The sequence below is a fragment of the Grammomys surdaster genome, unplaced genomic scaffold, assembly GCF_004785775.1.
Source record: "Grammomys surdaster isolate TR1022 unplaced genomic scaffold, NIH_TR_1.0 131, whole genome shotgun sequence".
NCBI classification, from domain to species: Eukaryota; Metazoa; Chordata; class Mammalia; order Rodentia; family Muridae; genus Grammomys; species Grammomys surdaster.
Genome location: NW_021604589.1, coordinates 5,999,098 through 6,021,012, shown reverse-complemented (window position 1 = coordinate 6,021,012; position 21,915 = coordinate 5,999,098). Strand labels below are relative to the sequence as shown.

At 37.2% G+C, this 21,915-nt stretch overlaps 1 protein-coding gene across 5 annotated transcripts in view; it reads left to right on the top strand.

Moving 5' to 3' along the window:
* The window catches only part of Frmpd4 (FERM and PDZ domain containing 4), a 992,697-nt gene that overhangs the window by 572,255 nt on the left and 398,527 nt on the right, over positions 1-21,915 (top strand). For 2 of the 5 annotated variants that reach the window (XM_028761867.1, XM_028761870.1), the window contains one exon: positions 13,310-13,406. The exons of the other annotated variants lie outside the window; for them this stretch is intronic. In XM_028761867.1, the coding sequence (XP_028617700.1) occupies positions 13,390-13,406 (17 nt within the window). In that variant the 5' untranslated portion in view covers positions 13,310-13,389. The remainder of the gene's footprint in view (positions 1-13,309; positions 13,407-21,915) is intronic. 5 annotated transcript variants of the gene reach the window in all.

Genomic DNA, 21,915 nt, shown 5'->3' with positions numbered 1-21,915 from the left:
TGTCTTTGTGATACTTCGAGCTGGAACTGCTTCTCATAAGGGAACACACAGAGTAACACACAGAATTGGGAAACAAAAACACTTTTATAGTTTGAGACTCTTCTTTGCAATTGTTTTCCTATTGGTTCATTTTCATTATTTGGTGCGTGGTGTTAGTGTATACATATGCATGTCTACATATGCATATGTATCTTTTGAATACATCACACAATCTCTCCAGCTAATGTCCAGGATTGGTACATGCCTTGTCAGGTCTGTTCTGTGAGGAGGAGAGCTGACATCTGCTCAGTTTGGTGTGAGTGCTGATTGAATCTCCACTACCTCCTCAGTTGGATCAAATCTAATTCATTTACTTTCCTAAGAAATATGACTGTGTATTATTTAATCATCAGAAGAGTCAGTTTTTGAGATCGAGCTTTGTTTTCCATTTGCTTACTTCCTGGATTTGTGGTATGCAGATTTGCAGTTTATTCAGTTGAATGTAATAACTGTTGCCTGAGGGAGTAAGTCTTGGTCAGCTGAAGAATTGACTGTGGAATATACCCTCTGAGATGCTGCATGGAATATATCATTTACAATTTCACTTGGATACTTCATCGTTTTCCAGAGACATATAGAAAATAAAGAAGATTATAACTAGCCTAGTGCTTCTGTTCGAACATACTGTGCCATAGTGCATGTCAGACAGCTTTCTGTCTTTGTGTGTGTGTGTATGTTGGGGAGGTGGGGGTTCTGGGCATTGTGACTTTTGCACCTTTTGCAGAGACAATAATGATCCATTCTGAAGGGGGCCAACATACTTTTGATTTGTTTGTTTTGTTTGTTTGTTTGTTTTTCTTTTGGACACCTATTAGTGCTTCTGAAAGTAAATGAGGGCAAGACTTGTGGAAGATGACAGCTCTCCTAACCAGCCAACATTTGACTGTAGATATGTGCACATGCCTTGCTTAGACCAGCTTTCAACTGTCAGACTGCAGAGTTTTGAGCTCATTCAAGAAAATTGTGTATGTTTGTGCTTTTAAGTCAGTACATCTGAGGATGGTTTGCCATATGGCACAGGCTGCCATTTTAAGAGAGAATCAAATAGGCACATCTTTGGAGAATAGAGTTGAATAATGGGACCTCATACCCAGGCCCATCCTTTTCCTTAATGTTCAGTTTCTCTTTTAAGCTTTCTTGCAGAAGGTAAAAGAAAAACATTCATTATTGTAAACAGTAGCCAGGATATCTGGAGTCATATTGCTGTAGCCAGCTGTAGGACAACCATTTTTAAGCTATACCACCTTCAGCAGGGTAATTGCATTGGCCTAAGTATTAATTTCCCAAGGGCATGTATTAGAAGGGATTCTGCTATCCATCAGAGTATACACATGAGGCCTTTGTTTAAAGATCAAGGCTGTGGTGCTATAAGCCTCTAGAGTCTGGGAGACAGTCCAATAACCCAGGGCCCTTTCCTCTGCACACTGGGCCAAATGGAGCCAGAATCTACAGGGGGATTCTTTTCTCCAGGGAGAGGTCAGAACATTTCTCTGTGGAAAGCATTCCTAAATCCCTTTGGTCATGACCAAGCCAGGATTGCAGAACCAATTAAGGCACTTAAGAACTATCAGTGAAAAAATTGACCTAGGGGCCTGCCAAAAAGTCTCTCACCCTAAAATGCATCCCTTTAATCCCACTACCCTTTTGTTGACCAAGGGTCAAAAGCTAGGCATCTAGCAGCATCTACAGAGATAAAGATAGAGTATTTTCCGGTACAACTGTCAATCAATTGCATCTGTACAGTTTTCATTTGTTTCTTTGTAAAATGGGGTACATTATCAGGACTATGTGAGGACTTCACAAGGTAATGCATGTGGAAATCTTGCTACACGTGTATCAAAATTATGAAATAATTTTTTAAACACCCACTACTCTTATTAATTAAACAATGAACAGCCACTGAAAGTCGAGCACTTTATTTGAGTTTCTATAGGACTATCCTCCAAACCAAACTCCCACCATTGTCAGGTGTTTGGCTGGCCCTGCTTGCCTAAGGTCACTGCACTGCTGGGCTTGTGATTATTAATGACTATTAACATTCCTTCTTTGCAGGAGGGTTGGGGAGGATTATGAGACTCTCACCTGAGTATTCAGCTACTCCTTCCAACTGCCAGTTGCATGCACTTGTGCCCTAATTAATGTGTCCTCGGGAGTCTCTGGGCAGGGCTGGAGGATATAGTTAGGGAAAATAAGAAGAGAGGACTCCATCTACATAGGCATTAGGGCATCTAATGATTTGTGAGTTCAGACCTTTCAGTGTGCTGTATTAAGATGACCCATGGTGGTAACTCCTAAACCATTGTTCTATAAGTAAACCTAATACATTGTCTGGTTCCCCAGAGTGAACTTAGAATTGTGCCTGAGTCCATTGTTGGGACCTAGGAAGGAATGTTAGGTGTAGTTTATTCCCAAGAAAAGAAATTTGAGCAACAAAACACTTTGTCTCTTTGCCTCTGTTCCTTCAAATCAAGGAAACAAAGATCAGTCTTGTCTTTTCATTATGTCATGAATAGTTTTAATTGAACTCAGGTCCCCAAACCCAACTGAGTGTACCAGTATATTACCACTAACATTTGCAAGTTAGGATCCAGTAGTCTAAACAGGAGGAACATCTACTTTTATTTACTTCCTTGTCCCAAGAGAACAATTCATAAGGGTTTAGATAATTTAGATAATTTGCATAATTAGTAAGCAAACTTCTGGAAACAAACTAAAGGGACCCATAGGTTAAGACTACACCCTTGAGAGCAGACTATGAGAAATCTTGATATTAGAAGTCATAATCAGAAAAAAATTGAGTCTTAATGTAGCCCAGGCTAGCCTTGAACTTACTACATACCCCTTTTTGCACTAGGACCCCTGATCCTCATTCATCCAACTCCAAAATACTTGGAGTACAGTCATGTATAATTATGCCCAGCTTTGAGCAAATAATAACTATAGAGTCACTTTGGTGGCCAGACATTTTTGTGGTCTAGGAACCATTGGTGATAATTGACTTTCTGTGGGATTCAGTACATTTGTGGATGGACAAAGTTGAGATGCCATTAGCTAACACTGAAAAACAAGAAGATAACAAAGCTCCTTTTACCTCAGAAGCAATATTGGTGCCACTCATAATCATAGTGTCTTAATCCCCATCCTTCTGTAGGAGGTATGAACTCCCTCTACTTATGTAGAAATGCACCCAAACATGTGGAATCCAGAGTGGAAGTTTGCATACTTCCTGTGGAAGCAGCCCAATGAGTAAGAGAAGAACCATGATTCAAAAAGCATGGATTGGCAGTTGTGTTTTGTAAATGGACAGACAGAAACCTTACAGTCTATAATACAACTACTCTCATCCGTCATTGGTTTTGGCATGAATGCATCCATAGGCAATATGCACATGTTATAATAAAACTTTATTTGTAAGATAGGACAATGGATTGTGACCACCAAGATTTAGTTTACTGATCCTTGAGTTGACAGTAATTAAAAGCATGGGTTCATGCTTTTAATTTTTAAAAGGGAAAATCTTTTAGTTTTTTTAAAAATTTCTTTAGCTGTGCTTTTGATTTTTGATAGCTGGTAGCATTTCACAGCATAGGCTGGACTAGAATTCCATATGCAACATGCCTTCTTCAGAAATTTTCAAATTATACTACAGTCTTGTTCACTTTGTCCTTGAACTGATACAGCACAGGAAGTTATTAAATTAACCTCAATGGAGTACCATCAGAGACACATTTAAGAACATAGTAACTGTATTCCAATTAAGAGCTTCTGCAGATACTAAAGAGGGTATCATGCTCAGAGCAAAGCTAGCAAGGCTATCAAAATAAGCATGCACTTCTATCTGAATCACTCTTGCATACAAGGTATTATGGTTTGAATATGAAATGTCTCTCACACGGTTATGTGTTTCAACATAGAATTCTCATCTGGTGGAGGAGTCCTATTTAATACAACCTTCAGCCTGTAAGTGAGGCCTAGGTGAGGAAAGGGGCCACTGGGGTGGTCTATCTAACATGGTTTTAATATAACCTTATTTCTAGTCCAAGCTTTCTCTTTGCTTCCAGGGTCTCTAAGATATGAGGAGTTCCAAACAAATGTTTCTGCCATCCTGAACTTTGTTGTGCTTTCCCCACCATGATATGCTGGGTCCTCTCTCAAATGGGAGCCAAAAGAAATCCTCTCTCACATTGGGTCTTGTCAGTTATCTCTGTGGTCATAGTGATAATAAAAGTTATAAATGTGTAAGGTTACTTTAATTCAAAGCAACAATGGCATCCATCTAATTCAGTTATTTTTTTCAAGAAGCATTAACATATATTGTTTTTCCAGGCATGCTGAGGCAGGAGGATTGTGATTTCAGATCCAGCCAAGCTACATAGTGAGGTCTGTCTTATCAAAAATGAGTGTGTGTGTGTGTGTGTGTGTGTGTGTGTGTGTGTGTGCATGAGAGAGAGAGAGAGAGAGAGAGAGAGAGAGAGAGAGAGAGAGTACTTTTTAGTGGCAAAAGGAATATTGAATACAATTTGATAAATGTAATATTTCAGCAGTGTAAGATCAGTGGTAATTCTTGTGGAAGACCCAGGTTGAGTTCCCAGCACACACACACACACACACACACACAGAGAGAGAGAGAGAGAGAGAGAGAGAGAGAGAGAGAGAGAGAGAGAGAAAGAAAGAGAGAGAAGCTCACAACCACCCCTAACTCCAGGTCTAGAGGATTCAGCATGCTTTTCTGACCTTCTGTGCACTAGATAGGTATGTGGGTACATACATGCATGAAGGTAAAACACCTGTATGCATTAAATAAAAGTTTAAAAAAATAATGAAGGGTCTAGAAAGACAAGAGACAAGAACTAGAAATTTTGGTAACTAAAAGAACATTTGTATTGGAGAGAAAGTTTGGTGTTTTACCCTGCCATTTAGTATTTCTGGATTTCAAACAAGCCTTAGAAATATAGCTCAATAAATCTAAGGAAATGTGTGTGTTCATCAAGTCCACTCACCAGGTATACAGTAGATAGATTGCGTGTGAACACTTACATAACTAAGTGACTTTCGTGTTTCTATCCAAATTAATTTCCTTTCAGGAAACAGGTAGATTGTAGTTTCTTTATTTTCACACAAACTTCAATTGGAATTAATGTTAAATTTTAGAATCTTGGGCTCATATTAATTGAGAATGTGAAAAGCAATTTTCCCCCTGGCAGTTCTTAAAAATAGAATTTTTAAATTGCTTAGCAACATAATTTACCATTTACAGATAAAAATAAAAGCCATTAATTGGACCTCTTTTCTGTTTGGTTTTTCTTGAAGAGTTTACTCTTAGAACACTGCATCGCAAAGCAAGGTGCCATTGCAGCGACATATGGACTCAGAGTAAATACAATCCCGATTAGCTTCCCTGTTTTATATGGAGTACCAATACTGCCAGGCATTTTAAGTACCTGCAACTTGTCAACCCTTAATGTGTGATTTCCCATAGGAATAAGGAACCATAGTATATTTTTCCTAACCACAGATGTCTGCCATATTTAACCATAATTAATGTACCAAAAATTTTAAAAGTATTATATTTTCTTTTTTATTTAAAGATAACCATGTTTGTTTTCACATAGAAATAAAGCTTATGAATCACAGAAAAACGCGACATTTTTATAAGCCTTGTGCACAAACTCCAGAAATTGGCTAATTTTCAACAATTACTATGGACAGGTAATTATGTACTTGAAATTTTGCAAGCATATATGATTTATTACCTGAAGTTCACTGAACATTCCACATTTCAAATGTTTTATAGGGCAGCAGCTGCTAGGATATGTTTCTATTTGGAGCTCTTAGTTCAAGATGAAAGGTAACTGAATTCAACCTAAGTATAAAAAGTAGCAGATTTTATTATGAAAAAAAGAATGTGTGTGTGTGTGTGTGTTAATGTGTATGGGTGTTATGCCTGATGTATTCCTGTGTGTGATATCTGTGCTTAGTGTATGGCAGGCTGTCAAGGGGCATCAGATCCCCTGATACTAAAAGTACAGTTGGCTGTGAGCTGAGATGTGGGTATTGAGAATTGAATCCTGTTTTTTTGAGAAAGTGGCCCATGCTCTTAATTGCTAAAGTATCTCTCAAGCTCCATAACCTTTCTCTTTTTACTTAAATACAGATTTTCCTTTTAATCCCAGCACTTGGGGGGCAGAGGCAGGTGGATTTCTGAGTTCGAGGCCAGCCTGGTCTACAGAGTGAGTTCCAGGACAGCCAGAGCTACACAGAGAAACGCTGTCTCACAAAACCAAAAAAAAAAAAAAAAAAAAAAAAAAAGAAAATACAAATTTTCACTATGTAGTTCAGGCTGAACTTACTGTGTAGATGAAGATTCCTTAGAACTTCCTGAGGTCCTACTTGCCTCTGTCTCCTAGTTACCAGGATTAAAAGCATGTGCCACCATGCCTAATGGGAAAAAAGCATTTTACATATAAGTGTGCTAACAAAAGGAGTTTTCATTTGTCCAAGTGATTGGAAAAGGAATTGCTTCAAGGATAAAGTATAACAATTTGTAAGAATTAAATCTAAGATTATAACTTAAAATAATCTTGGTGTACTATATTCCTTCTGCCAAATTCAAGGTTATTTTGTTGTATTCAGGTAGAGTAAACTTGTCAGCATAACTTTCTAGGAGAAAGGTGAGAATCATCATCCTTCTTTGTATACTTTAAGAAGCTAAACAGACAAAACTCATTTGGGGTGAAATTTAATGACAATTGAGAAACCTGCGGGACATGTGTACCTGATTAGAGTCAACAAATGTATGCCTGGCCTGTAAATTTTCGGCATGGTGGTTATCTACAAATACATTATTTTTTTTTTTTTGGAAACCATAGTGATATCCAGTTTCAAGAATATAGGTATAGGGGTTGGGGAGATGGCTCCATGGTCAACAGCACTTGCTGCTCTTGCAGAGAACTCTAGTTAAGTTCCCCCAGGACCATGCGATATCTCACAGCCATCCTTAACTACAGGGTTTCTGATACCATTTTCTACCTTTATGTGTACCAGGCAAATACATGATGGGCATACCTACATGCAAATACTGACATACAAATGAAGTAAAAGTAAATGAATCTTTAAGAATACAAAGTTTGTAGATATGTTTCCTCAGATCATTATATGATGGAGAGACTTTTCTGATAATATACAACCATAGTCTGTACTTTCATGTTCTCAGCTCCCAGGAATATGTCCCTTGTGTGTTTATACATATGACAGAATATATAATACTATCATATACTCTTACAGGTCATTGTGGAAAGTACAATCCCTTTTAAAACCTTTAATTTGTTTAGTAGTATTGTGTCATCATTATCATCTTTTGTTGCAAAGTATGTTTGACAGTAAGCTGTATCCTCATTTTTGATACTGTGATTTTATTTCAGGGAGAGAATAAGTCTGAATTGAAATCGTTTAAATATATAAGCTATCCCATGTCACTCATTATTGAATCTGCCTGCAAATGGAATTGCTTCCAGCTCTCCTCCCCATCCCTGTTTTTTCCAGATTAATGTAAGGACCAGGGCATATGTCTGATGCCAGAAATCAGTGTTCATTAATAGTCTGTCTTGGTGGTGGTACAGTGTTCCTTAATGTTGGTAGTGTTAAGTACAAGAAAAGTATGTGAATGCTATGCAACCATATTCCAAGTCTGTATTTTATATCAATCATGTATTCTTTGGAAGTGTCTTTCTTCTTTTAACAAGTCTTTCTCCTATGTACACATAAAAATGGTATCTGCAATACTCTTATCAATGGGTTAATAAACCACTTCTATGGAGACATATAACTGCAAAAATAGTTTGGATCCTTGTACTTATTCACTAAGAGTTCTAATTCTTGAAATGCAATGGGATAGACATTTACTGCATACCTGTTACATGCCAGCTATTTTATGGGGTAGAGCCTGCCCTCAAGGAGCTCATAGTCTGCAAAGAGAGAGACACAAAACATATTTGTTGTATTTCAGATGTATAGGTAGTACAGTGAGGTCAAGGAACATTTTTCGAGTCATGAAATTCCATACCTGCCTCACTTGTAAACAACTGAAGGAGTTGGTTCTGCTTTTGTGCAGCAGAAATACATGCGGATTTGGAGCTTGCGTAAGGTATGCTGCCTTCTTAAAGACCTCATAGTTTTACAAAGTTATTTTCAATTACATCTATTTATATGTGTGTGTATGTCTTATGTGTGTATGTTTGTGTGCGTGCATGTGTGTTTGTGTGTGTGTGTGTGTGTGTGTGCACATGCACACATGTACATTTGTAGGTCTTATTACAACTTGAAGTAATTGCTCTTATTACCATGTGAGTCCTAGAAATTGAACTCAGGTCATCACACTTGCCAGCGAGTGCATTTACCTGTTGAGCCATCTTCTTGGCCAAAAAGATTTTTTTGTGCAATGATTTGTTCTACTATAACATATCAAAATGCTTTATAGAAGACTCTGTCCCTTAGATCCCAAATCTGTCCTCCAATATAAGAACTATCCATGCCTGACCCTGCCCTCATTCTGAAATCAGAGATAATCAGGTACCCTTAGAATTGTGTGGGCATAGATTCCATCTTAGTCCTCCACCAAGATGCTTTGACCAGCATTCAAAATCCTGTTCTAAAAGGAGAATGAGTGTTCATATTCTAGCTGCTTCAGTGCAGTCACCCTGTCTTGTTCTCATTTCCTCTATTACATTGTGCTGAGTGCTAATTCTGCGCTATCACAGGTTCTATTCAAATCTTTCAAAGTCAACTCTAACATTATGGGTTTCTTGCCTTAGTCACCACACTTGCATTTCTAATTGGTACAAAGTCATTGGTTACAAAGTCATTCAGAGGAACCAATAGACTTGCTTAAATATGCATCTTGACACAGTTGTCATTATCTGGTTGGAGTTTAAATAAAAAAGCTTTAGTATCCCATGAACTAGTTTGCAGAAACATTGTTCATTGTCTCTATTTTTCAGTTTAAAATGGAAGATTATGGCAAAGACTAAGATCATGGCCCATGTTAATTTCAGTCAGAATCAGGACATCTTCAAATTCAAAGGTTATAATAATACGTTGTGTTGTTAATCTCCATCTACAATGGCCAATGGTGCACATAAGCCATTTCAGAGTCTAAATGTCAGTGGGAAAGTTATTAGAGTCCTAACAATTCTTTGCATCTAGCAGTTGATACCCCTACTATGGTTGCCCAGCAGTGGTATTGCCAATGCTCATCCTGGAATCCTTGTCTCTTTGGGTCCTCCTCAAGTAATAATGAGAATTGGGACTCAGAGAACTGAATTCTGTCTTTCCTGTCCCATACCTGTCTTCCAGGAAAAGGAAGTATTTGCCTGCTAGGGCTAGGAGAATACATCTTTCCTGAAATTGGTGGCCAGAGAAGTGCCCGGCACATGGATGATTCTTAAATGAATCCTCATCAGTCCACACACAGACAATATGTAGGGAACTGTAGTATTTTGAACTAGTAGACTGATATCAGAAGAAAGGCCAAAGGCTCTTTTCCTATACTAACTCTGGTGGACTTTTGAAAACTAACAACGTTTTGGATTTAGATCAACAAACTAATCCCATGCTGAGTCCGAAAGGTCACACAGCTGGTAGAGAAAAAATGCCCAACTTCAAAGCCAAGCTTCTTTTTTCTTTTTGGCTTCATGAACAGAAAGAGGGTTCAAAAGGGTGAACACTGGAGCTGTGGCTGTTCTGAGTTTTTGTTGGAGATAGTGATGGATTGAACCTAACAGATGAAGAACAGGTCAGAAGAGCAGGGTTAGACTTTAGAGTAATGGGAAACATGGTGGCATGATTTGTGTGATACTCACTGCTAGAAGATGCTGTGTGTGTGTGTGTGTGTGTGTGTGTGTGTGTGTGTGTGTGTGTGTGTGTATTCATTTCTTTTCTCACTGCTTTGATCCTCACAAGAAGCAAGCATCTTAAAGGATGAAGGGTTTACATTGGCTTTCAGTTTTAAGGAATTCAATCTATGATAGTGGGGAAGACCTGAGCATGGGGGCATAAGATAACTATCTGGTCAGAGTCAGGAAGCAGAGAAAAACGAATGCTGATTCCTCATTTCATTTTGATACAGTCCAGTTGACACACCCATAGAATAATGTCACTCAGATTTATGACAGTTTTTTTTCCATCTCAATCACCAAAAGTACAAAATCTTTCACAGACATATCCAGAGTTTTATCTCATGGATGATTATAGATCACACCAATATTATCTATCACAGAAGGGATGACAAGTGGATAGCAGAAAGAAAACAGGGTTGTAAGAGGTCAACATATGCAAAATAGTATTAAGCACTGAAAATCTCCTGACACTGACCAATAAGGAAGCAATTGTAGCAATTAAAATGCTAATAAGTGAAAATTATCACTAAATCCATGCAGGGTACATTTCTTGTCTTATGACTAATTCTAAAATTAAAGATGATCTTTTTGTAGGCAAGTATTCATTAGAAATACTTTTCTGTTGATGTTTGCCTAATAGCTAAATATCTTTCCAACTGAAAAACAACCACAAAAATTAAAATTATCATCACTGCCCCTATCCAGAAATACAGAGCAATATGGATGGAGTTGTCAATAAAGAAACCGGAGAGAAATCACAAATATCTTCCTAGAAAAAAAATACAGTTAGGCTTACTAAGAATGCATATGTTCTACAATTGTGTTGTATTACATGTTAAGTGTCTTTAGTGAAAATTTGTTTAGGATATGGGTTTAAGGTAAATAAACTGTCATGACCAAATCTGCCTTGGAGCTTAATGACTATGCAAATGCTTTGCAGCAGTCACTTATAACCTCAACTCCGATTAGGACAGCAGTATGTCAGTGGGCGTAAAAAAGAAAGTTGATCAAGACAGCTGGTTAAAGTAGTTCATTATGGTTTATGGCTATTCTGATACTATGTCATGGGTGTCAGATTATTCCTTCACAACAAAAAAGTTTTCCAAGACATGTCTGTGTGTTTGTGTGTGTTTTCTGAATGTTCATGTGTATGTGAATACCTAAATATATACATATGCATTTGGAGGCCAGAGAACAATGTTGAATGTTGTCCTCAGGAATAACATTCAATTCACTCAAGACAAGTTCTGACATTTTGTTGGAGCATTTCATCCCTGTATCCCCTTGTCTCTGCCTTCATCCATCCATTCCAAGAGTTTATTCCACCTTTCCTTCATATCATTCTTCTTGACCAACTGCAATTTTATGGTACTTCAATGTGCTTCTCCAATCAAGCTTTCCACTCATGACACATAAGGCCTCCGTTCTTAGATGGCCAGTTATATTACAGTGTATGGCACAGGCTGATTGATTACACAGTGCTAAATGTGCTCTGAATGTTATTAGCCATACCACAAAGTTCATATTTTTCCAGTGAAAGGGAATATGACATTTTCAATACTCATCAGTTTTTAAGACATGGCGTGATATTTGTATGTACATTTAGTTACATTACAGCAAAAGCTCTATAAACATTGTCAAAGAATAAAGAGAGAAACTGGACTTCTATGAGAAAGGAGAGGGGATAAGCATTTGGGAGAAGTCAATGTTGGTTTCCATTTGAGGATGAAATTGTTAGGCAAAGAGGGCAAAGTAAGTATTTTGGGCACTGTAGACCAACCGGAGCAATGAAAGAAACCGATTTCTGTTCTGAAGGCTCTCTAGAAACTGTGCAGGCTTTATCTGGGATATACATGTAAAGACTGTATCTTGTTAAGTTGACCTGTACTGCCTACCTTCGAAATATCTGCACTCTCAAGCACTAGGAATTGAAGTATTTATGGGCTCACTCATACTAGGCAAGTACTCTGTCATTGAACTGTATCCCTAGCCTTTCACCTTAGTAAGACAAGGTCTACACAATTTCTCTTCTCTGAATAGATTTAGTTAGTGTTTATAGTTTTTATAGTGTTTATAGTTTTCAAAACACTTTCTAAAACCTAATATTTTTTTTGGGGGGGGGCTTCTTGTTCTTTTGTACATTTAAGTGTTCTGATGTTCCCATTCACAGTGAAATATCGTGGGCCTTAAACCTTCCTGACCAGTGTGTTTTAATTTGCCTTTTCAAGTCATATGAAGTTGCCATCATAGTCAAGCTGAGCAGCATTTCCAATGGTCAAACAGTTGCCTAGAGCATTGGAACACATTTTCAGGTGTAGCCAAGCCATCACCTCCAGGCTACGTCTGTTCCAGTGTAGCTATGTATGCAGCCCTACACAAATCATAAACTTGTTGAACACTGTTAGATACTTTAAATCTTTATCTGTGTGCATATTGAGTGAATGTGTGCATACTCATTCATTTGTATGGGTCTAGGTATATTTTCATACAACACCAATGATTGCATAGGTTTATTAGTCTCCACTTTCTACAGTATTTCATAGAGGTGCTTTCCCATTGTGTATACCAGCCTAACCAGCCTTAAAAGCTTCCAGGGATTCTTCTTTCCCTGCCTCTCATTTTCCCATAGGGGTTCTGAGATTACAGATATATGCTACGCTCTCCAGTTCTAAGGAGGTTCTGGGATTTGAACTCAGGTACCCATCCTTGAGCATTAAGTACTTTACATACTGAGCCATTCTTCCAAATACAAAATATTATCAGAGTTTTCCTCATTATCTGATTACTCAGTTCTCAATATGTACTTTGTAGATGACAACTACATTATTATATTATATTTTATAGTATAATAGTAGTAAAAGGTTAGACACAGCTGCTTACCTCAACACAGTGTGAATTTATTAGTGAGCTTCAGGATCTAGCTCTCAACTTAGATCAGCGATATGAGCTTTTGTTTCCAAGGTAAATTTTCTTTTTATGTGTGAAACAATTTGATTTGAGGCTTTTATGTTTCACATTTTATCAGCCTTCGGTTCTGTGACCAGGTCTATTCTTCATGAAGACTTGCTCTCCCAAGCATCTTGCTTTATTGTCAAGGCATGCAACAATATCGTAGAAATGAATCATTTTAAGAAATGAACTAAAACATTGATCAGAAGTAAAGGATGCAGAGGAGGGGAGCATGAGGAAAAGTGGTCCTAACGTGCTTAGATGTTTTTTCTTTACTGCAAAGTTTTAGAGTCTATTCAAATCTGAGGACATTATAATTTGTTAAATGATGCTCAAGAAATGGACAAGTTTGCTTTCCCAAACTATTATTGTTGTTGCTGTTATTGTCATTAACATACACCATTTACTGAGTATTTGTTATTTTTCAGGCACTCTGCTGTTTTATGAGACAGGCATTAGTGTCCCCACTTACAGTTCAGGAAACTGAGGCACAGAGCAGTTCAGTGGCATGAGGTCACACAGCTGGTAAGTGACAGCTCCAAGACTTGAACTCTCTCTGATCCTTCCCCTTAAGCTTTCGTTTCTTTTTTCCACTTGCTTCTGCTGGTTGGCTTTTATGATTCTCCTCCATCACTTTGTGTACTTTTCATGTCTCCCAACAATGGAGTGAGCAGGCCTTGATTCAAGAGGCTTTTAAGTCATGTCCGCTTTCTGATATTGACGGGTTTTGAAAATAAAAATGAGAATGTTGTGGGCCTTCAGAATTAAAGCTGGAAGGTCACACAGAATTGCTTTCTTTCATTTTTATATAAAAAGAAAAATGACTAAGTAAATAAATTAAAAGCAATAAATTATCGAAAAATTGATGCTGCCTCTGGATTTTGGCAAATCTGTTTCCTTTAGAGCTTTCAGTATAGTAAAATTTGACGTTTGTCAAGCTAAAGCAAACATTCATGAACTATGTTCCAGGCCACTTACCACTTACTTTGTCCTAGTATCTATAGTTACTACACTTACTTTGTATAGTATCTACTTGGACTTAGGTACATCACAATGCATTCTCTCTCTCTCTCTCTCTCTCTCTCTCTCTCTCTCTCTCTCTCCACCTCAGGAGTATTTATTTTATTGTTCTTTTGTTGAAAATATTTTTTCATACTATACATTCTAATTACAGTTTCTCCTATCTCTAATCATTCCAGTTCTGCTCCCCCTTCCCATATGGATCTGTGCCCTTTCTGCCTCTCTTTAGAAAACAATCAGGAATCTAAAGGACAATAATAAAATAATAAAGATAAAATAACAAATTGGAATAGGACAAAACAACTAAAGAAGAAAAAGAGCACAAGAAAAACATTGATGCAGAAACATAAATTCATACACATGAGTCCCATTATTAAAACGTAAAACCAGAAGCCATAATATATACACTAAAGTAAAAAAAAAAAAAGGTACCCTGACTTAACATTATGAGACAAAGAACCCTCCAAAATGTTGTGTAGTTCATTTTCTATTGCTCATCTACTGTTGGGCCTGGACCTACTCTTTAAAAAGTAACCAGCTTTCCCAGTGATACTAACTTGGAGAAAACTAGTTTTTTCATTTGCAAATGTCTTTCAATTAGAGATAGCTTCTGGGTTAGGGATGAGGGCATGTTTCCACTTCTTTCAGTTCTAAAATGCCAGCTGGCACAGACCTATGCAGGTCCTGTGCATGTTACCACAGTCTCTGTGAGCTTATATATGCACCAGGATTTTAAGTATAGGCAAGTTAAATGGGTCACAACTTTACAGAAAACAACAGAATATTAAAATTCAGGCATCATAACCTTTAGCAGTCCCTTTGATGGAATCATCAATGGATGCTATTTGATTCTAGGTATGATGTCTTATAAAGATAGAAATTGGAAGGTTTGGGCATGTATCTCAAGTGGTAGAGTGCTTGCCAAGTATGCATGAAGCCCTGGAGTTTGATAACTGAATCAATCAGGTACAGTGGTATATATCTATAATTATAGCACTATATTTGAGGAGGCAGAAAAATCTGAAGGTTAAACCCATCCTGTGATACATAGCTAGTTTGATGCCATCCTACAATATGAATTTTTTTATGGCACCTGGTTATAGATGGCAACTCTATCTGCTGTGTGCAGCAAAACTAGAGACTGACAAAGCTCTACCAAGCTGAGCAAATATTTGGGAAAATATCTGAGGCAGGAAGACAGAAAGAAACTACATATAGAGCAGTGGTAGGTCAGTCTGATAGGGGTGCCCTATATTTGAAGAATTATAGTTAATAAGAAAGTAATGGTCAAATTGTAGAGACTCACAGGACCAAACCAGAAAAATTTGATTTTCATATAACATGAACAGTATACCCATTTTACATATATTATTTCCTTATAGTGAAACCATGCACCATTATAACCACTTGCATTATACTGTAGAGTGGAAAAGCAAAAATGAACTTTCTCAGACCACAAAGAAAGAATGAGGTAGAGTTTAGCTTTGGATCAAGGAAGACTAGGTCCAGAGCCTATGGTTTTTTTTATTTTATTTATTTATTTATATTTATTTTATTTTTTATTGTTCTGTTTTGTTTTTATTCTCATTGACCTTGGCAATCATGAATAACTACATTATGGAGAAAAGATGAGGGTCTTAGAGATGATAGACCATTGAATCACTTTCTCTAGCTAGATTAGAGACAGTCAACAAGTATGGATATATGGCATCAAGGAAAATAAGTAAGCATGAAGAAAGACAGAACAATGAGACAGGGATGAGATATGGAAGTAGGAGCTCAAGGTCAAACTTCTGACAGTTTATTACTGATTGCACAGTGACTTTGGACTGGAAGATTAACCCATATGCTTCCATTTCTTCATTCACAAGAGAGTGGGGACAGTGGTGCAGACTCTGCCAGAAGGATTCATTTGGGCCCTGCTGATTGGGAAGTGTCAGCAGGTTTCCATCTGGCTGGAACCAGCAGGCCAGTGGGAAATCTGGGTTTGGAGCTCAGGAGAGGTCAAGGTTATGAACATCCAGAAATGTATGAGGAACTATTGTTAAGTGGGAGAGGGGGTTAGAAAGTTGGGAGGATGTCCAGAGGAGAAGGAAAGCAAAGAGAAGAGTACAGATCAAAGAAACAGCAAAACCATCTGCTTGCTCTGGCAAAGTGCTCAGGATTGTTAAAGAAACTGCCAAAGAGCTTATTGCAGTTTGTAGGGCCATTGTTTTGTACATAGTACATTTTGGGATGGGTGTTAATTGTCCTGACCTCTTTCTACACATCAGTGTTTTTTTGCCTACACATGGTTCATCACATGTCATGGTGGCAAGCCCTGATTATGCTGATTTATTGGGTTTCCACATTTGTTGTTTCTTTTAATGAAATGAATTTAATGTCAAGACTTCAACAATAGCCTCATTCTTGTGTTCATGTACAAAGACTAAACTCAGCTTTCCCTGTAGTCTCTGTGCCCCTAAGTCATCTTCATTTATAAGAAACATTGTATCTTTCCAGAGAAATTACAGTACTTTTTGACGTTGTATATATGTATATAGTCTCTTAATTTAACTTGGAATTCTAAAGAACAATATATGACTGATGTTAATGATAACTGCCCAAAATGGGCTCAGAAATGGTATGTGTTTGTATTTGTATCTTATTCATTTTGTTTTGCTATGAAGTCTCTTAGTACACATCATCCTGTCTGTCTAGGCTGTTTACTCTTGCCTGAAGGCTCACCTCAGCAGGGTATGCCATTAAAGAAATCATAAATGCAATCCCAAGAACCCTTGCAAAAATAATTTAGGTCCTTTTTGAAAGCCTTGAAGACCTGTCGATATGTGATGTGTGTGTGTGTATGCCAGGGGCAAGGGGCTCCACGTTCTATTGTCAACTTTTGCACATCTTCTTGTAAAATTCTCTATTAATTCCCATTAATTTCTGTAAATGTTAAAGCTCCCATTCTCATTTCTCCTTTCCTCTCATCTGTTTTCCTCTCCCCTTTCTCTGTTTTTTCCTCTTTCCACCTCCCTTCTATCCTGTCCTTTTCCTTGCATAGCCAGCCTGCCCTGGAGTGCATTAGTTTGTCCTCTGATACCCAGTTTTACTTTCTTCTCTGCTTTCTCTCCCACATCCCTACTTGTGAGTCTTGTCAACACCAAGTCCTGTTCCTCATTATCCACTCTCATTAGGGAGTGGAGGAGGAGGGCATTTTATGATTTTCCCCTTGTCTTGGACTTATTGATTTCCTAATGCTAATTATTGAAACAGAACTAAACTTCTTTCAGTAAATCCAGTAAAGCATTTTCTTGGCCAATGAACATGCATTTATCTTTTTCTGATTTTATATGAATCCAGTGACCTTTGTAGACTAGGGAAGCTAACTTCCTAAGGAGTCGTTTTCTGGCTTTTAAAAAAGTATATTTATTTACAGTAAACACAACCATATATGTATATATATTTTAGTCTTGAGTGGATTCCAAATGCAGAGCATGTCTTAATAATCATCTACCTATTCAGGTCAAGCATAATCATCTACCTATTCAGGTCAAGCATAGTGAGGACGAAAAGTAATTCTACATCAGACATTCTTCTCTGACCTATTCCTTTCCTAGCTCACACAACATGGGGGGAATAGTAATTGAAATCCCTTTAAATAAGTTCTTGATTGTTTGTATGAAGACATTAGTTAAGTCTGGTGAAAATATATAGGACGGATGTCAAATATCTTCCCAGTGGATATTCAGTGAGAGCCAATGGAAGATGGATGGGTGGATTTTTTTTTTAAATTGGATGAGTAGAGTGCATGAGGGTGAGAAGTGGACACAGTCCAGTGGTCTGATTATGAATGTCTGTATGCTTTCTCTTCTATTCAACCTCAGATTGGTTTTAGAAGGCACTCTTGTTTCCTATGTTTTTTTGTCACTACTTGGAGGAAGGCTCTGTAAGTTTCCCAATGAGTCAGATTCAGGTGATGGTAGCAATAATCTTCTCTGTGTTCATGAACTATTAGCCAAAGCTTAATAATAGTGAATCTTGAACAATTGGGAAAGGTATAGAATTCTCCATGTACTTGATTTTTGTTAGCCTTTGCCACCTCCTTAGGGGCTAAGTCTACTTTTAGTGACACGGATAGCTGATTTGTGATGTACTAGAGGAGTTGGAGAATTGAAAACAAATCCCTCACTTTTTCAGCCAATTTAGTTCTGCCCTGCTAATTATATACTATATTGAACACTAAATATATTCCCATTTATAAAACACTGTAGAGAATACTGAAATCTATGGTATGTTTAAGGTTTAGAAATTCGACAAAGAGCTGTCATGTAACTTTCTCTCTGAATTTACAAAAAGTATTTGCTACAGGGTGAATATGTACTTCACTGATAGAAAGCTTGCCTAGTAAGGACAAAACCCCCAATTCAGTTCCTTACAATAGAAAGCAAGAAGGAACTCCCCCAAATTTCTTAGTAAGCTGATTTATGAGCAAGAAATTATTAAGGAAAATGAAGTACCTTTGCTACTTCTCTTAAGCTTTCAGTATAATTTGCCTTTGGAATATATTTCCCTTAAAACATTTTTAAAAATCTGTACTCTTCCAAGAGTATGAGTAACTCACACTATTAAAGAATTTCAAACTAATTGTAGAATGACAAACCAGTAAGCAGGTATTTGCTATTATTATTAGAATCAGGATAGTTATGGTGAATGAAAGTTATAATGAGTGGAATATCACTATAAATGACCAGAGAATAAGTAGCAAGTATTACTTAAGATAATAAAGTTTTGAAAGTACAAACCAAACTGATATTTCTTTCTGAGAATGTAAATGAAGGAATGGAGGACAACACATAGAAATAGCCCTTGGCCTAGATTCAGGCTCATCTTCCACTGCATGTATAGCCCTGCTGAAACCTTGCAAGGGTATATCCATAATTTCATCAATTCAGTCACCATATCATTAAAATTGGCAAAATCATCCCGGCTACAGATAACTGTTGTGCAACTGATTCATAATGGTGTTCACATGTCTTAGTTTCTGTTCAATTCTGTGCTGAGACATTATGACCAACACAACTTAGAAAAGGAAGCATTTAACTTCAAGCTTGCTTACAGTTTTAGAGTGCTAGTCCATGATCATCATGGTGAGGAGATGGTAGCAGGCATAGCAGGCATAGTACTGGATCAACAATGAAAAGCTTATATCCTGATCCATAAGCAGAGAGACGGAGAATGGTATGGACTTTTGAAACCTCTAAGCCCACCACTAGTGACCCACCTCCTCCAACAAGGCCAGAGCTTCTGATCATTCCAAAATATTTCCACTAACTGGGAACCAAACACTCAAACATATGAGGCTAGGGGGACCATTCTCATTCAAACCTCTATACCATATATTTCTTAATGCATAGTCTTCATCTTTCAATAAGCTTAGAATCCCTTACAAAGCTCTGTAGCCTACCACCTAATTATGAGAAACTTGGCATTTGCATTTTTTATTCTCTATTCGTCCTGTTTAGCTTCTTTGTTTATTGAGAAAGGAACAAGTTTCACGATACTTTCCCCTTTAATTAGAGAAGTTTTGTTCAAAAATTACAATTTGAGTGATTAAAATAGTTGCATTCAATTTTTCTGTGAATAACATAATAACCCTTCAAGAAAAGAAAATCTTAGTGACTTTTTCATTAATTCATAATAGTAGACTTGGCATTTACAAACAGGATATGACAGTATGTGGGATGTTTTATCCAATTTTCTGAGATAAGTAATTAACGTAAGTAATATTTTTCATTTCCATCAAAGTGTGTCATTTTCTTTTCAGGTAATTAATTGAAGAGAGCTGTGATGATGTGGTGATTCAGGATGCTTGTGCAAATTTGGCTTAATTATATAATTCTATTGAAGGAAATCTGCTCCCTCTAGTTTGGGGCACAAGAATGCAAGAGAAACATGATACTATTAAAAATTATATTCCTCTTCTCGAAAATTTGCCTTTACTAGACAGACATTTTGACCAACTAAACCACATAACCTTCATTCCTGAAAGTGGGTCTTTAATATTTTATGTTTTTAATATATTTCCATGTTCATTTGCTGGAAGAATCTCTATACTACTTATCAATTTTAAAATGTATAATTTAAAAATGCACCATCTGGAATAGATAAAACATCTTCATCCCATGTTAGTTAGTTATCCATGTGAAATTATAAATGAGTATTATTAGAAGAAATATTAAATAACAATTTTGATAATAGTGAGAACAAATTCTTTTTTCTTCTTAAAATATTTCACATATACTCTTAACTTCAGTAATATACTGTGCTTTAGAATTCTAAAGTGAAGGGACTTAATGCACGAATGTAGCAGGGTACTGCCACTGTATATAAGTTATTAGTAATTAGATGTCTTATCAAAATAAAATATTTCTTTTGGAATATTACAGTAAAACACTTGTTGTCTTAATTTTTGGTTCCTAGTTTACTTAAAAGCGTTTTTTCATATTATGATATATGAATGGACATTTTGATAGTTATTGTAAATTTGCTCAATCATAATCAAGTCCAAATTTAAATAAACACTATTAATTTTCCTTTGATGGACTATTTTATGAGTAAGCATATATATGTAAAACATGTACACTCAGCTATTATTTTCTCTTTCTGGAGGACATTAAGCTTGCAAACAACTATTTAGAAAAAGCATTCAAAATATTCAAGGTAAGTTTTCTTTGATGAAATTCACTAGCCTTTATAACATAGGTTCATATGTGTGTGTGTGTGTGTGTGTATGTGTGTGTTATGTGTGTGTGTGTGTGTATGAGAGAGAGAGAGAGAGAGAGAGAGAGAGAGAGAGAGAGAGAGAGAGAAGTTTATGTTGATGATGTGTTATATCTCTTTTTAAGATGAGACCTCTAACATAACCTGACTCTCAGCTGCAGTTCGGCAAGCCCCAGAAATCCTTCCATTTCTGCCTGTCCTCCACAGCACTGGGGTTACGGGTGTACATGTGGCCACCCCAGATTTTTGTGTGAGTGTGGGAATTCAGAGATCTAAAATCAGGTCCCTGTGCTTGGGCAGCAAATGCATTCTTCCACTGAACATCTTTTCAGACCTAGAAGTAATTTATTATCATATGAAACATTTATAATCCCCCGAGTTGTATAGGCAGCAACGTATTTCCACAGAGAAACACAGTTGGAAAGAAAGTTTTAGATTTCACATGGAGGATTTCATTGCCATAAGTGGATACCCTATTTAGAGGCTGCAGACTCTTCATCCTCTGAAGTCAACCTGTGAATTTACTTCTACCAGATGGCAAGAAAATTAGGCAAGAAACAGCCATTGTGTATCTTCTTTTTAGGGTGAGAAGGAGACAGAGAAAGAGAGTGGTTTGCTTGGTTGGTTTTCCTTCTTGTGCTAAGAGTTATTTAAGACATTGGAGATTTCTGGGAATTCAATCATGTGCCAAGGTAGAGTAAGGGGAAAGATTATGACTTCTTGTTACTTCTTGGAGTAAGAAGAGAAAACACTACCCTGGATTCCCATTCTGCTAATCAAATGCCAAAGGAAATGCCTCCAGAATAAAACAATAGTAAAAAATATATCTTTAGTGAGGAGTTATTGGTCCTCACCTAAGCCTCCACAGCAGTAACAATGAAACCATGGTAGGCAGAAAGGAGCTATTAGATGGTTGGGTGGAGTTAAAATATTATGGCTATCTCTCTCATTACTCCTCATAAATTAATAGCAGAGAGTACAAATTGAAGGGGAAAACAATTCCAGCAATTTAATACAGCCAAGGGAGCAAGATATGTAAGTGTGCTCAACAAACCAACACCAAATTGCTCATTATGATAGGGATGCCTGGATTCAGTAAAAGGTGGCTCAAACTGAGGGGACTCTAGATGAAAGCCCTCCATAAGCACAAGCTTATGAAAGAGATGATGCTCAGAACCAACCGTCACTTGCAGAAGTCCTTCCCATGCATGTCTGTGCAGAGTATCTGTTACACACACACACACACACA